The sequence below is a fragment of the Jatropha curcas genome, chromosome 9 (assembly GCF_041381405.1).
Source record: "Jatropha curcas cultivar XTBG-Jc1 chromosome 9, XTBG_Jcur_1.0, whole genome shotgun sequence".
NCBI classification, from domain to species: domain Eukaryota; kingdom Viridiplantae; phylum Streptophyta; class Magnoliopsida; order Malpighiales; family Euphorbiaceae; genus Jatropha; species Jatropha curcas.
This window is the reverse complement of record NC_143159.1, coordinates 4942467-4952943: the sequence shown is the minus strand read 5'-3', so window position 1 is coordinate 4952943 and position 10477 is coordinate 4942467. Positions and strand designations below refer to the sequence as shown.

The following is a 10477-nucleotide window of genomic DNA, read 5'->3' as shown; positions in this document are numbered from 1 at the left end:
TGGTATCATGAGTACACAGCAAAAAAATTAAATGGAAATAGATGTTAAGATATAAATTACCAGGAGGCCGAAATTGAAGCCGACAATGACAGTGTTGGCTATGGAGATAGAAGCGAGTGGAATATCTCCCAAATGGCCTGCAAAAGCTTGGGTTATGATATTCATAGAGAAGGAAGCTATCCTGCTAAAAATAGCGGGTCCTACGATTTGCCATAGCTTCTTGGTTTCAGTCCAGACTTTTGATGCAAGGTTATCGTCTTCATCTTTGTTAACTCTAACTTCTGGTAACAAGGTTTCAGTGATAAGAGGATCATCGTTATTGTTACTCCCCATCACAGACAAAGAAAGTTGAAAAAAAAAAAAAAAAGGTTATTCTGTATTAGTTCTTCCTGCCCTCGTTTTTGGGAGAAGAATTAACGCATAGAAGTGAGATTAAAAGCCGGAAAGTTTGTTAAACGACGTATGTATGACGAATTTAAGGTGTATTTTTGTAATTGCACATGCATACATTGTATATTGTATATGTACACAGGTGTCTGTAGAAATAAAATGAAATGAAGAAATGGTATGTATACAGAAATTAAAATGTTTCCATATCTTGCTAGGAAAATCAAATTTGGAGGATGAAAATTAGTTATGTACAGGTCACAGCCACTTTGAAAATTAAGTGAGGTTTCTCTCTGAATTTCGTTCCCGCATTGCTTGTCTTGTGACCAGCAATAATGTAACAATAAAAACTGCAACTTTTGACAAGTTATTTAACAAATATTACAAAATATTAACAAATTACACGATGCGTCTTAATGAAAATCCCATTTTATTATAAAGGTTGGCTGTCAGATATACCTTTTCCAAGAATGGTAGTTACAGTTCTGTTTTTCTTCTTTTCTAGGTAAACTTCCTTTTCAATGATGCAGATAGTGCTTAGAAGCAAGAATTATTTATTCCCTTCAAAGTCTTTTCGTGTATCCATCAATAAGAAGCATTTTCTTTTTAGTTATTTCTGATGTTATCCATCTATATAAGCAGACTTTTGAAAGAGAATGGATATATTCACTCATCTCGATCGGTTTATTAAGGAATACACAATGCAGTACAGTACATGAATGAAGAATAAACCACACTCCTTTACGAAACAACTAATAATAATTTTGGAAGGCCGTAGTAATCTATACAATCCATATACGTTTTTCGTAAATCGCTTCAAAATCCGGAAGACTGAATATGTGTATTTGTTCTATTAATATTATGTTATTGAAATTTCAGGTTTAGAAATTATGATTTGGGTTTTTAACAGTATATCACCTAATCCTCAAAACTATTTGCTGTGAAAAAAAAAAATGAGAAGCACGTCATCTCAAGGTCTTGACATTTAAAATGTTAACCAATCATCGTTTAACAGCAATTACATTTCAAAATGAAAGCATTCTTGTATTCAACTGTCAGCTACCAAACTGCTTCATTACTCATTAGCTATGTAAACGCGAGCTTTTTCAGCCTGTAAATGACATTTCAATGACATTTCATTGACGGAACTAGCAATTTACTAGTATAACCAAAACGAAATCAAATGGACTTGCGGAGAAAAGCTATGTCATGAACAGTACCTCTTTTTCCCACTCGCATTTCATGGTGATGATAGCAAGTGTAAACGTTTGAACCACAGTTCCAACAACCATTCCAACCCAGATACCCTGCTTATAAATTAATTTGATCATACAAATTCAATTATGGACATGCTAAAATGCTTAACAGTATTTTGTAGCAATATAATCATACTTAACTGTAAAACCAAAGTCAACCGGCCAGCCCAAGCAGATACCCAGAGGGACCCCAACCATGTAGTAGCTGCCAATATTTATAATGTTGCCAGCCAGACCCAACTGCCACACCTGAAATATGGAGATAAAGCATAAAGTGGTATACTAATTTCAGAACCCTAACTAGGTACGAAATTCTTGTTTTATTTACTACCTGAACGAACTGGTTGAATGCAATTGAAGAGAATGGCGAATGCTAATAAGACAGCTAACTCATTGCAATAACATTGGAGCTTGAGGTAAAGATCACAGCAAGCTTCTCAGGGAAAGCTATGATGATCAACCAAAAGAATAGTCCAATCATTAGGGAGGTCAATACTGATACTATGGTAGCAAATTTGGCACCTTTTGCATTGCCTGCCCCAAGCTCATTTGCAACACGTACCCTGCAATTATTGATTAGTAAGGGAAGGGAAAAATCACCGTGAATTTGTTTCAGAAGCATAATATAGAGCTCATGATTTCTTCCTCAATGAATTATTATAATTCCACAAGTAAAATAGCAGGACAAGATGATAATACTTATACAACTTGACTGCTTATTATGATCAAAGTAGGGTAAAAATATCATATGCCACATATCAAGTAAATAATTCAAACCCTGTGAAAGTTTCATGAAAGTGTGAAGACTATTGATAGCCACCTATTCAATAAATGCAGTAAAATGGTCAGGTGAGACATGCAATTATTTGACTTGTAAATGGAAGATAGATGAATTGTTGATTTGATCCAATAAGCCACTAATCACAAGCAAACAAACCCATACTTTTTTACATAGGTATGCAATGCTCCTGAAACCTATTTACTCAAACGATGTTAAAATTTACAGACACAAAATGATTCAAAGGAAACTGATAAAGAAGCAAAAGGTATATTAATTCTAAAAAGCTGGGTTTATTAGGCCCTCTAACTGACCAACGAAAAGGATGCACAGGAAAAAGGTTTGACTTTGAATCAAAGCCCATCCCCTCTAAGCTTTGAACTTGCTAAAAGGTACTCCTGTCCTATATCAGAACAAAACATCTCTAGCAAAAGTCAATAAAGACACTATTGGAAGAGTTAGCAAATAGTCAGCAACTAATATTCTGAACTTGCAAAGAGCAGCGTTTAAAAGGCAGCTCTATTTTCCAAAGTTTCTTCCTACTAGTCCCCCAATGTAACATAATTATTTATTCTGTCTTAGGCCATGTTTGGGAATAGTAGTTGATTTAGTAGCTATTAGCTGTTATAATAGTTGTCAGCTGTTTTACTAGTTAGCTAAACCTTAGGGAGGGTAACATTTCATGATCTACTCCTTCAACCTCTAAACACTATTATAAACATTGCGCCACCAGATGATATAAATAAAGGAAGTGTTTTAACTATGAAAACACTAAACACGACCTTAAAAAGCTATTGCAGAAGAGATACCATCTTTGCTTCTTATTTTTCCTTAGAAGGATTAAATTGTTGTTCGTTCTTTGCGGACCATATACTGGTTTTACTTACTAAACAGAAGGCAAAAGAGAGAGAGAGAGACTTACAACCAGTAACATACCCATTGGCAGCCAAAAATCCAAGTGGAATCATAGATTCCCAGGCATATATACTTAGGCTGCCAAATAAGTTAGAACCCATCAGGACACAAAGAAATGACATCAAAGTAAAATTCACCAATATCTGAATTTATTAAGAAAAGAAAGCTACCAGAATTGTGAACAGCAACCAAGCAGATGGAAAGAGCATCAATTGCGACCTCAGTATTATGCAAATACCCAGATACTATAATCAATACTCTATAATAGAAGTTCTCCAACCTTTAAAAAAAATGTAGAAACTCAATAACTTCCAGCTATAAACTAATTAAAATATTCAAAAAATCAATAGAAAAGAGAGAATAATAAAACATACAAAAGCATGATTCCAGATGCCACAGAGAGTTAAAGAACGGCGATAACCCAACAAAAGCTTGTGAAGAGAAACCAGTACAAGAAAGTGAACAACCACCACAAACACAATATACAAACATCCCCAAAACTGAAACCCACCAAGAGAAATCAAGAGTAATTGCAGTTCCAACTATCCCAACCTTTAACCTATAAACAAAAACCCAACTCACAATAACATGGATAAGAAGAGAAACCCCAGACACCCAAGCAATAAACCCTGCCTTTAATTGGCACTGCAAAAATCTTTGCAATGTGAACTGAAAGGGGAAACTAAAATGAAATGGTATTAACCATAACGCCACCAAACCTGTGTGCTCAGCAACCTGTGCAGGCTGTCCGATCAGCTTTAATATTGGGGTTGCGAACCAGAAGATTGGTAGTAACAAAATGGAACATAAAAATAAAATAATCCACGAACGTTGCATATATATGCCTAGCATTTGGTAACGCTTAGCTCCATAAGCTTGGCCACAGAGTGTTTCCAACGCACTCGCCATGCCTAGCTGGAGCAATCAAAACAATAAGAATCTAACGGCTATTAATTAAATAAAGAAAATGTGAAAGAATTCAGAAGGATTTGTTTGTTTACCAGGAAACCGAAACTAATGGCGATAATGACAGTGGTGGCGATGGAAATGGCGGCGAGATTGAGATCACCGCGGTGGCCAGCGAAAGCTTGGGTGATGACAGTCATGGAGAACATAGCAACACGGTTGAAGATAGAGGGACCTGCAATTTGCCATATCTTTTTCGATTCTAGCCATGCTTCTCCTACCAAAGTGTCGTTTATTTTCTTCTGCGATGTCTGTAATTAGAAGGGGGTGCTCTTCTTCTCCGATTACCATGACTAGGTTGGCTATTCGCTGTTGTTGCTGGGCTGTGGAAATTGGAAGGGAATCAATGAGGTGGGGCCACGTATCAAGTGGCTAAAATTGTTGCGATTGATTCGGTTGCTTTATTGGGGCTAATGAATCGAACGACTGTAGACACTTAGATGAAAAAACACAGAGAAAACATTTCCTCTTGACTGCGGATGCGTCGTCTATGGATAAAAGAAAACTTTTCCCTTCATATGGACGACAACAAGGAAAACATTTTTCTTGTAGTTTCCCAACATTTACAAACGAAAAAATGAAACGATGTGCCGTTTATGCATTTATATTTTATAGGAGCCTGAGCAGAGTATAACTATATAAATCATCCACTTGCACTCTTACTCTCCCCATCTAAATTAGATTAAATGAGAAAATAATCATCAAGTACTTTGAGTTTCCTTACATTTCTGGGCTCAATAAACAAAAATATCTGAAATTTGCAACTTGTTATAACTGCACTATATTTTTAACATTTTGACAAGTATATGCTAAAATGAAATTTAAGATTAATTACACCACGTAATTAGAAAAAAAATATAGTACAATTGTAACAATATGTCAAGTTCATGATATTTTTATATCTAAAACAATTAATTGGATCCTATAATTGAAATAGAATACAATTGCAATAAAATATGCAAAATTTCGTATATTTCTATAGTCTAAAATAATTTATCAATTTATAATTTTTAGTCTCTTATTATTAGAAATTAATATGTCATTACTATATATATATATATATATATATATATATATATATATATATATATATATATATATATATATATATATATATATTGAAAGAGAGCACAAATGTTATATTAACTCAATGAAAAATAATCCAACAAACATAACAAGATAAAATATAAAAATTTGAAAGCTAGTACGATGGTAAGATGCTCGAACAGGAGTATGAGCACTGATGTTAGCTTGCCTTCTGATCTAATTATTTAATTCATTTTTGTGTATTATATTTATGTAATTCATTTTTAGTTGTAGACTTGGGTCAATGGCCAAGGCACTTCTCCTTAGGAGGAGATCCAAGTATTATTCTCAGTGAATCATCATAGCTTTCCTCATGGGGGAAAGTCGTCAATTTGATTTTTGTCTATTGAGAATAAATAAATGCTTCCTTTATTGTAACCATAGTTTCCTTTTTCGTAATCATAGTTTCCTTTTTCATACATTTTAAATTTATTATTTTATCCTTATTTAATATGCTTCAATAAATATATTAGTCAAACTACTATAATAAAAATCTTCATATAAATAAAATTAAAATATCAAACTTTTAATATTTCATTTATATAGTAAGCAATTGCTTCATTTATTAGATAAATATTTATAGTTTGATTATTTTTAATAACAATTTAATATAGATAATTTAATTTTAATGAAATACTAATATAAAGATATATTAAGAAAAAATATAAAATTTCCGCCAGCATTTAAAACTGTCCAAAAGAATCTCAGTAGCCAGGTGAGACGCCTGGCTGGCGGGTTCTAATTATACCAATTTGTTAAACTTTTTTTGGTTCTTAATAAACCTTTTGTGAATGACTAAATGAGATGGTTTTGAATATATTAATTGTATGCATGTGGCAAGTGAGGCAAAACGACAATGCGTGGACGTTAGCCGTCAAACAGAAGTGGACAATGTACATTCTGTAATTACTAATTATCCCTGTCATTAATTACCTAATCGAAAAAAATAATAATACCAAATCATAATATAAAAATCCCACTAAGTAAGTTCACAAAAAAGTTCCTAGATATGCAATTGGACCAACTAAAAGTTATATCAAGTCGTCTGACTAGATTTTGATAATCAACTCAACAACAAACTGTCAATTGCGTTTCCTCATAGGATAGCTAGCTAGTTAATTACGGATCATTTTGACCAATTTTATTCTATTCCATTTTTTATTCTATCACATCTTAATTTTTTACATACATATATCGTATTGAAGTTGATAATTTTTTTATAATTAAAATATAAAAGATTAGTAGAAGTAAACTATATCTAATATTTTTGAGCCAATTTAACTTGTAAGGTCAAAAGTTCGAAATTTGATGGTACTTTTTATTGAGAGGATTTTATTTAAACACTATCCTTAGCTCAATCATGAAAATATATATAAAATTGAAAATATATATATAACCATTGTAAATAAAGTGAAAAATAAATCTATATTTATCAACTCATTAAATTATCTTTAAGATTACGAGAATAAATATTTTGCTCCAATGTTAAAAGATTTCAAGTTGGAAAAAAAAAAAAAAAGCAAGAAGAAAGAAAGAACTACTCTTTTGTTTCTATATAGTTGATCATTCAATGAAAAGAAAGTTAGGGTTTTACCAAAATATAAAAAGACTTTGCAAAACTTTTGATCACATGGTTTAATTTAATTTAGTTTATGTGAATGGACAACTCAACATCCAAAAACTTGATGAACTAGAACTAGTTCAAAATCAGTACAAATAGAGCGCACATCTCTAGCTTGCCAATTACAGCACTCACCTAATTAAGTACTCAAAGGGTCTGAGACACCTCTTTTTCTTTTCCATTGAATATGGCTTATCCATACTATTCACCACCACCACCGGTCATCCCATCACCTCCAGCCAACCACCACTATGTCCACTCACCCTCGCCGCCGCCATCACGGTCTCCACTTCCACCTCATCATCATCACCACCACCACCATCATAAGCCATCCTCACCACCACACCATCACCAACACCACCCTAAGCCACCTCCACCATCCCCATCTCCACAATCGCCACCTTCATGTTATTATTGCACACCCCCAACTTATAATGCACCGCCACCTAAAAATCTCAGTCCTCCACCAAAAACTCCTTCATATGCACCACCACTGCATACCTTGCCACCACCACCTCCTACAAGCCCTGCGGTGCCGCCGGTACCATCTCCCCACAAACCAAAACCACCTTCTCCAGGAAGCCATACTCCAGGTCCAGTTCCATCATCCAAATCACCTCCACCACCACCAAAACCACCCATGCCCTCTCCACACAATCCAACTCCGCCTAAACCCTCACCTCAGCCAAGCCATACTCCTCCAACTCCATCTCCAAAGTCGCCTCCAAATGTATCACCACCTTCTCCTTCTCTCCCTTTATCACCACCAACTCCATCACCAAAGTCGCCTCCAAATGCATCACCACCTTCTCCTTCTCTCCCTTCATCACCACCAACTCCATCACCAAAGTCGCCTCCAAATGCATCACCACCGTCTCCTTCTCTCCCTTCATCACCACCAACTCCATCACCAAAGTCACCTCCATATGCATCACCACCCTCTCCTTCTCTGCCTTCATCACCACCAACTCCATCAAAAGGTCCAGTTTCACCATCAAAGTTACCTCCATACGCTACAGCACCGCCTGTTTCTTATGGTGCACCTCCAGTACCTCTTAACGCAGTTCCACCTTCATCGGACGTGGTGGCACCACCTTCGGGAAACAACCACCACACGACTATCGTCGTGGTGTTTGCGTCGCTAGGAGGTGCATTCTTTCTTGCATTCCTATTAGTTGGTCTTATTTGTTTGGCTAAAAAGAAAAAGAAGCCAGTTATGATTCCTGTAGCTGCACCTCCTCTTGTTATTGAAGAACACGAAGTAATTCAAGAGACAATAACCACAGGATCGCATGGAGAGGAAATTATCACGGAGTCGATTGAGGATGAAGTACGAATTCACGAACTTGCAGCTGGCGGCGCTGGTAGTTCAATTATGGCGGCTGGTGGTGGCGCCCCTCATCATCATCAAGGTCATGATTACCGTCAGAGCTAAAGAATAGCATTATGAGCTTTCGTTTCATATTATATATCAACATGATTGATTTATTTGCAATTCGTTGGCCAAAATATAATAAATGAGTGATTATTTTATCTGTACAATGAGTGTCAATGTGTGTATATTACGTGGAACTTGTATTGGTAATTAAACAATGGAGCAGTTAGTTATCAAATAAAATAAAGTTTCATTAACAACTATAATTATATGTTGTGATCACTGACTGTTGAATATTTTAAAAACAATTTTGAATGTTCTTTAAAAAAAAAAAAAAAAAAAATCTAAAAAACAGATTCAATTAACTTCAAAAGAAAAAAAAAAAATATTGCTTGCTGCTATTAAGGGCCGGTTAGTTCTACGAACATGTGGTTCCATAACTGGATCGGCTCGGACTTGGCCTGGTTTGATATGGTCTCAATAAGATTTCAGTGACATGAGGTTTATATACTATTCAGCAATATGAAGGTTGATTATGTTGGAGTGCCTCGGGTTGTTTCTAATCGAGTTTAAAAGGTTATTCATTTTAAAGTGTAGTTGAAAGCTAATAAAAACATCTATCAATTATATTTTATTTTTATTGTTTTAAGAAAACACCTGGCAATTATAGAACAACCAACAACGGAAATAACCTAGATGTGTATTAATTGAATAATAATAAACCATGGAATTAGGATTGCAAAACTACCCATTAGTATATAGAGCCACACCCAGCCTTGTAATTCACTGATTGTTGGTCCCAAGGCCCACTATTGCAAGCAAAAGAATAAAACTAGCTACACATTTAGAATAAGAAGTACAACAAATAACAAAGGCCCCATAAAGATTATGGGCTAAGCATGGCGGGTTCAATGAACCGCGGGTTCTGGTTCACGGAACCGATGGTTCAAAATTTTTAAAATATTAAATTTAAACCAGCCTTTAAATTGTAGGTTTCAGTTCTGGTTCCGATCGGTTCCAGTGCTGTTTTGATGAACTGACGGTTCCGATCACGGTTTCTGGTGATATATATATTTTTTTTAAATCGATCATAACGTTACATCTTTCTTTTGAAAATATTAATATGAGTTTAAAAAATATTGATATATTTTATTTTAAATAATTTTAGAATACTCATACTCATATAAGAATAAAATTAATTAATTTTACAAAATAATTACATAAGTTATCACTTTATTTTATTTAAATGTTATTAATTAAATAAATTATAAGAAAATTTTGAAAAATGCTTAAAAAGAATGTAATTTTAAACTTAGTAACTAATTTAAAAGGGTAAAAAAAAAAGTTAAAAACAATATAAGTTTATACTAAATATTTCTCTCTTTTTTTACCATTTTACTTTTTAGATTTCTAACTTTTAAAGTGAAGTGTATTTTATTTAAAAAAAAAAAAACTTAAGTAAAGTATATCATGCAATAAAATATTATTGAGACTTTTAGAGATGTATAAAATAGAGTAAATGATTATTATTTTCAAAATAAAAATAAAAAAATTTTCGGTTCGAACCGGACTGAAACTGCTGGTTCACCAACAGTTCAGGGCCAGTTCAGGTTCAGATTTTAATATTCACATGAACATTAACCGGCCCTTAAACCATCCGTTCCAGTTTACAATTTTGAACCGACGGTTCTAATTCGATTCGATTCATATACAATACGATTCAGTTTCGGTTCAAAATGAACCGGTGGCCATGACTATGGCTACTAAGTAAGTAAAAAAAAAAAAAAAATTCAAAGACTTAAAAGACACAATTCTGCATTACTATGGTTTAAATAATTCAAGGAATCCTTAACCCAGACGAAGACAACATTGCGACCATGTCCTTGCAGAGTCAGTTACTTCTATAACTTCACATCTTAAACCTCCATTTTCCCAATATTTGTGAGGACCACTTAATTAGTTATGATGATGAAATTTTATAACTCCGACTTTCTTGCACAAACATCCAGGGTTGGACTCATAGAGATTTTAACTAATATTGTATTTTTTTTTTCTTAAATTTGAAAGAAAGATCCAATGTTTAATTTTTTTTT

The 10477-nt window shown here is 34.1% G+C and overlaps 1 protein-coding gene and 2 pseudogenes across 3 annotated transcripts in view; 1 reads left to right on the top strand and 2 right to left on the bottom strand.

The window, feature by feature from the left end:
- Window positions 1–1208, bottom strand: part of LOC149493504 (protein DETOXIFICATION 27-like) — a 37036-nt pseudogene extending 35828 nt beyond the window's left edge. Inside the window, exon 1 of the transcript XR_016322637.1 lies at window positions 61–1208. The product of XR_016322637.1 is annotated as a protein DETOXIFICATION 27-like (transcript). The remainder of the gene's footprint in view (window positions 1–60) is intronic.
- Window positions 1209–1341: 133 nt separating this feature from the next.
- LOC105630989 (protein DETOXIFICATION 27-like) lies at window positions 1342–4558 on the bottom strand (annotated as a pseudogene). Its single transcript, XR_016322638.1, has 8 exons — window positions 4338–4558; window positions 3711–4251; window positions 3531–3616; window positions 3358–3415; window positions 1975–2206; window positions 1785–1892; window positions 1608–1694; window positions 1342–1498 (listed from the first exon to the last, which is right to left on the bottom strand). The product of XR_016322638.1 is annotated as a protein DETOXIFICATION 27-like (transcript).
- A 2570-nt stretch (window positions 4559–7128) lies between these two features.
- LOC105630990 (uncharacterized) lies at window positions 7129–8637 on the top strand. The gene has a single exon (XM_012212986.4). It carries the CDS (start codon window positions 7197–7199, stop codon window positions 8442–8444), a length of 1248 nt encoding a protein of 415 aa, XP_012068376.2. The 5' UTR covers window positions 7129–7196; the 3' UTR covers window positions 8445–8637.
- The last annotated feature ends 1840 nt before the right edge of the window (window positions 8638–10477 follow it).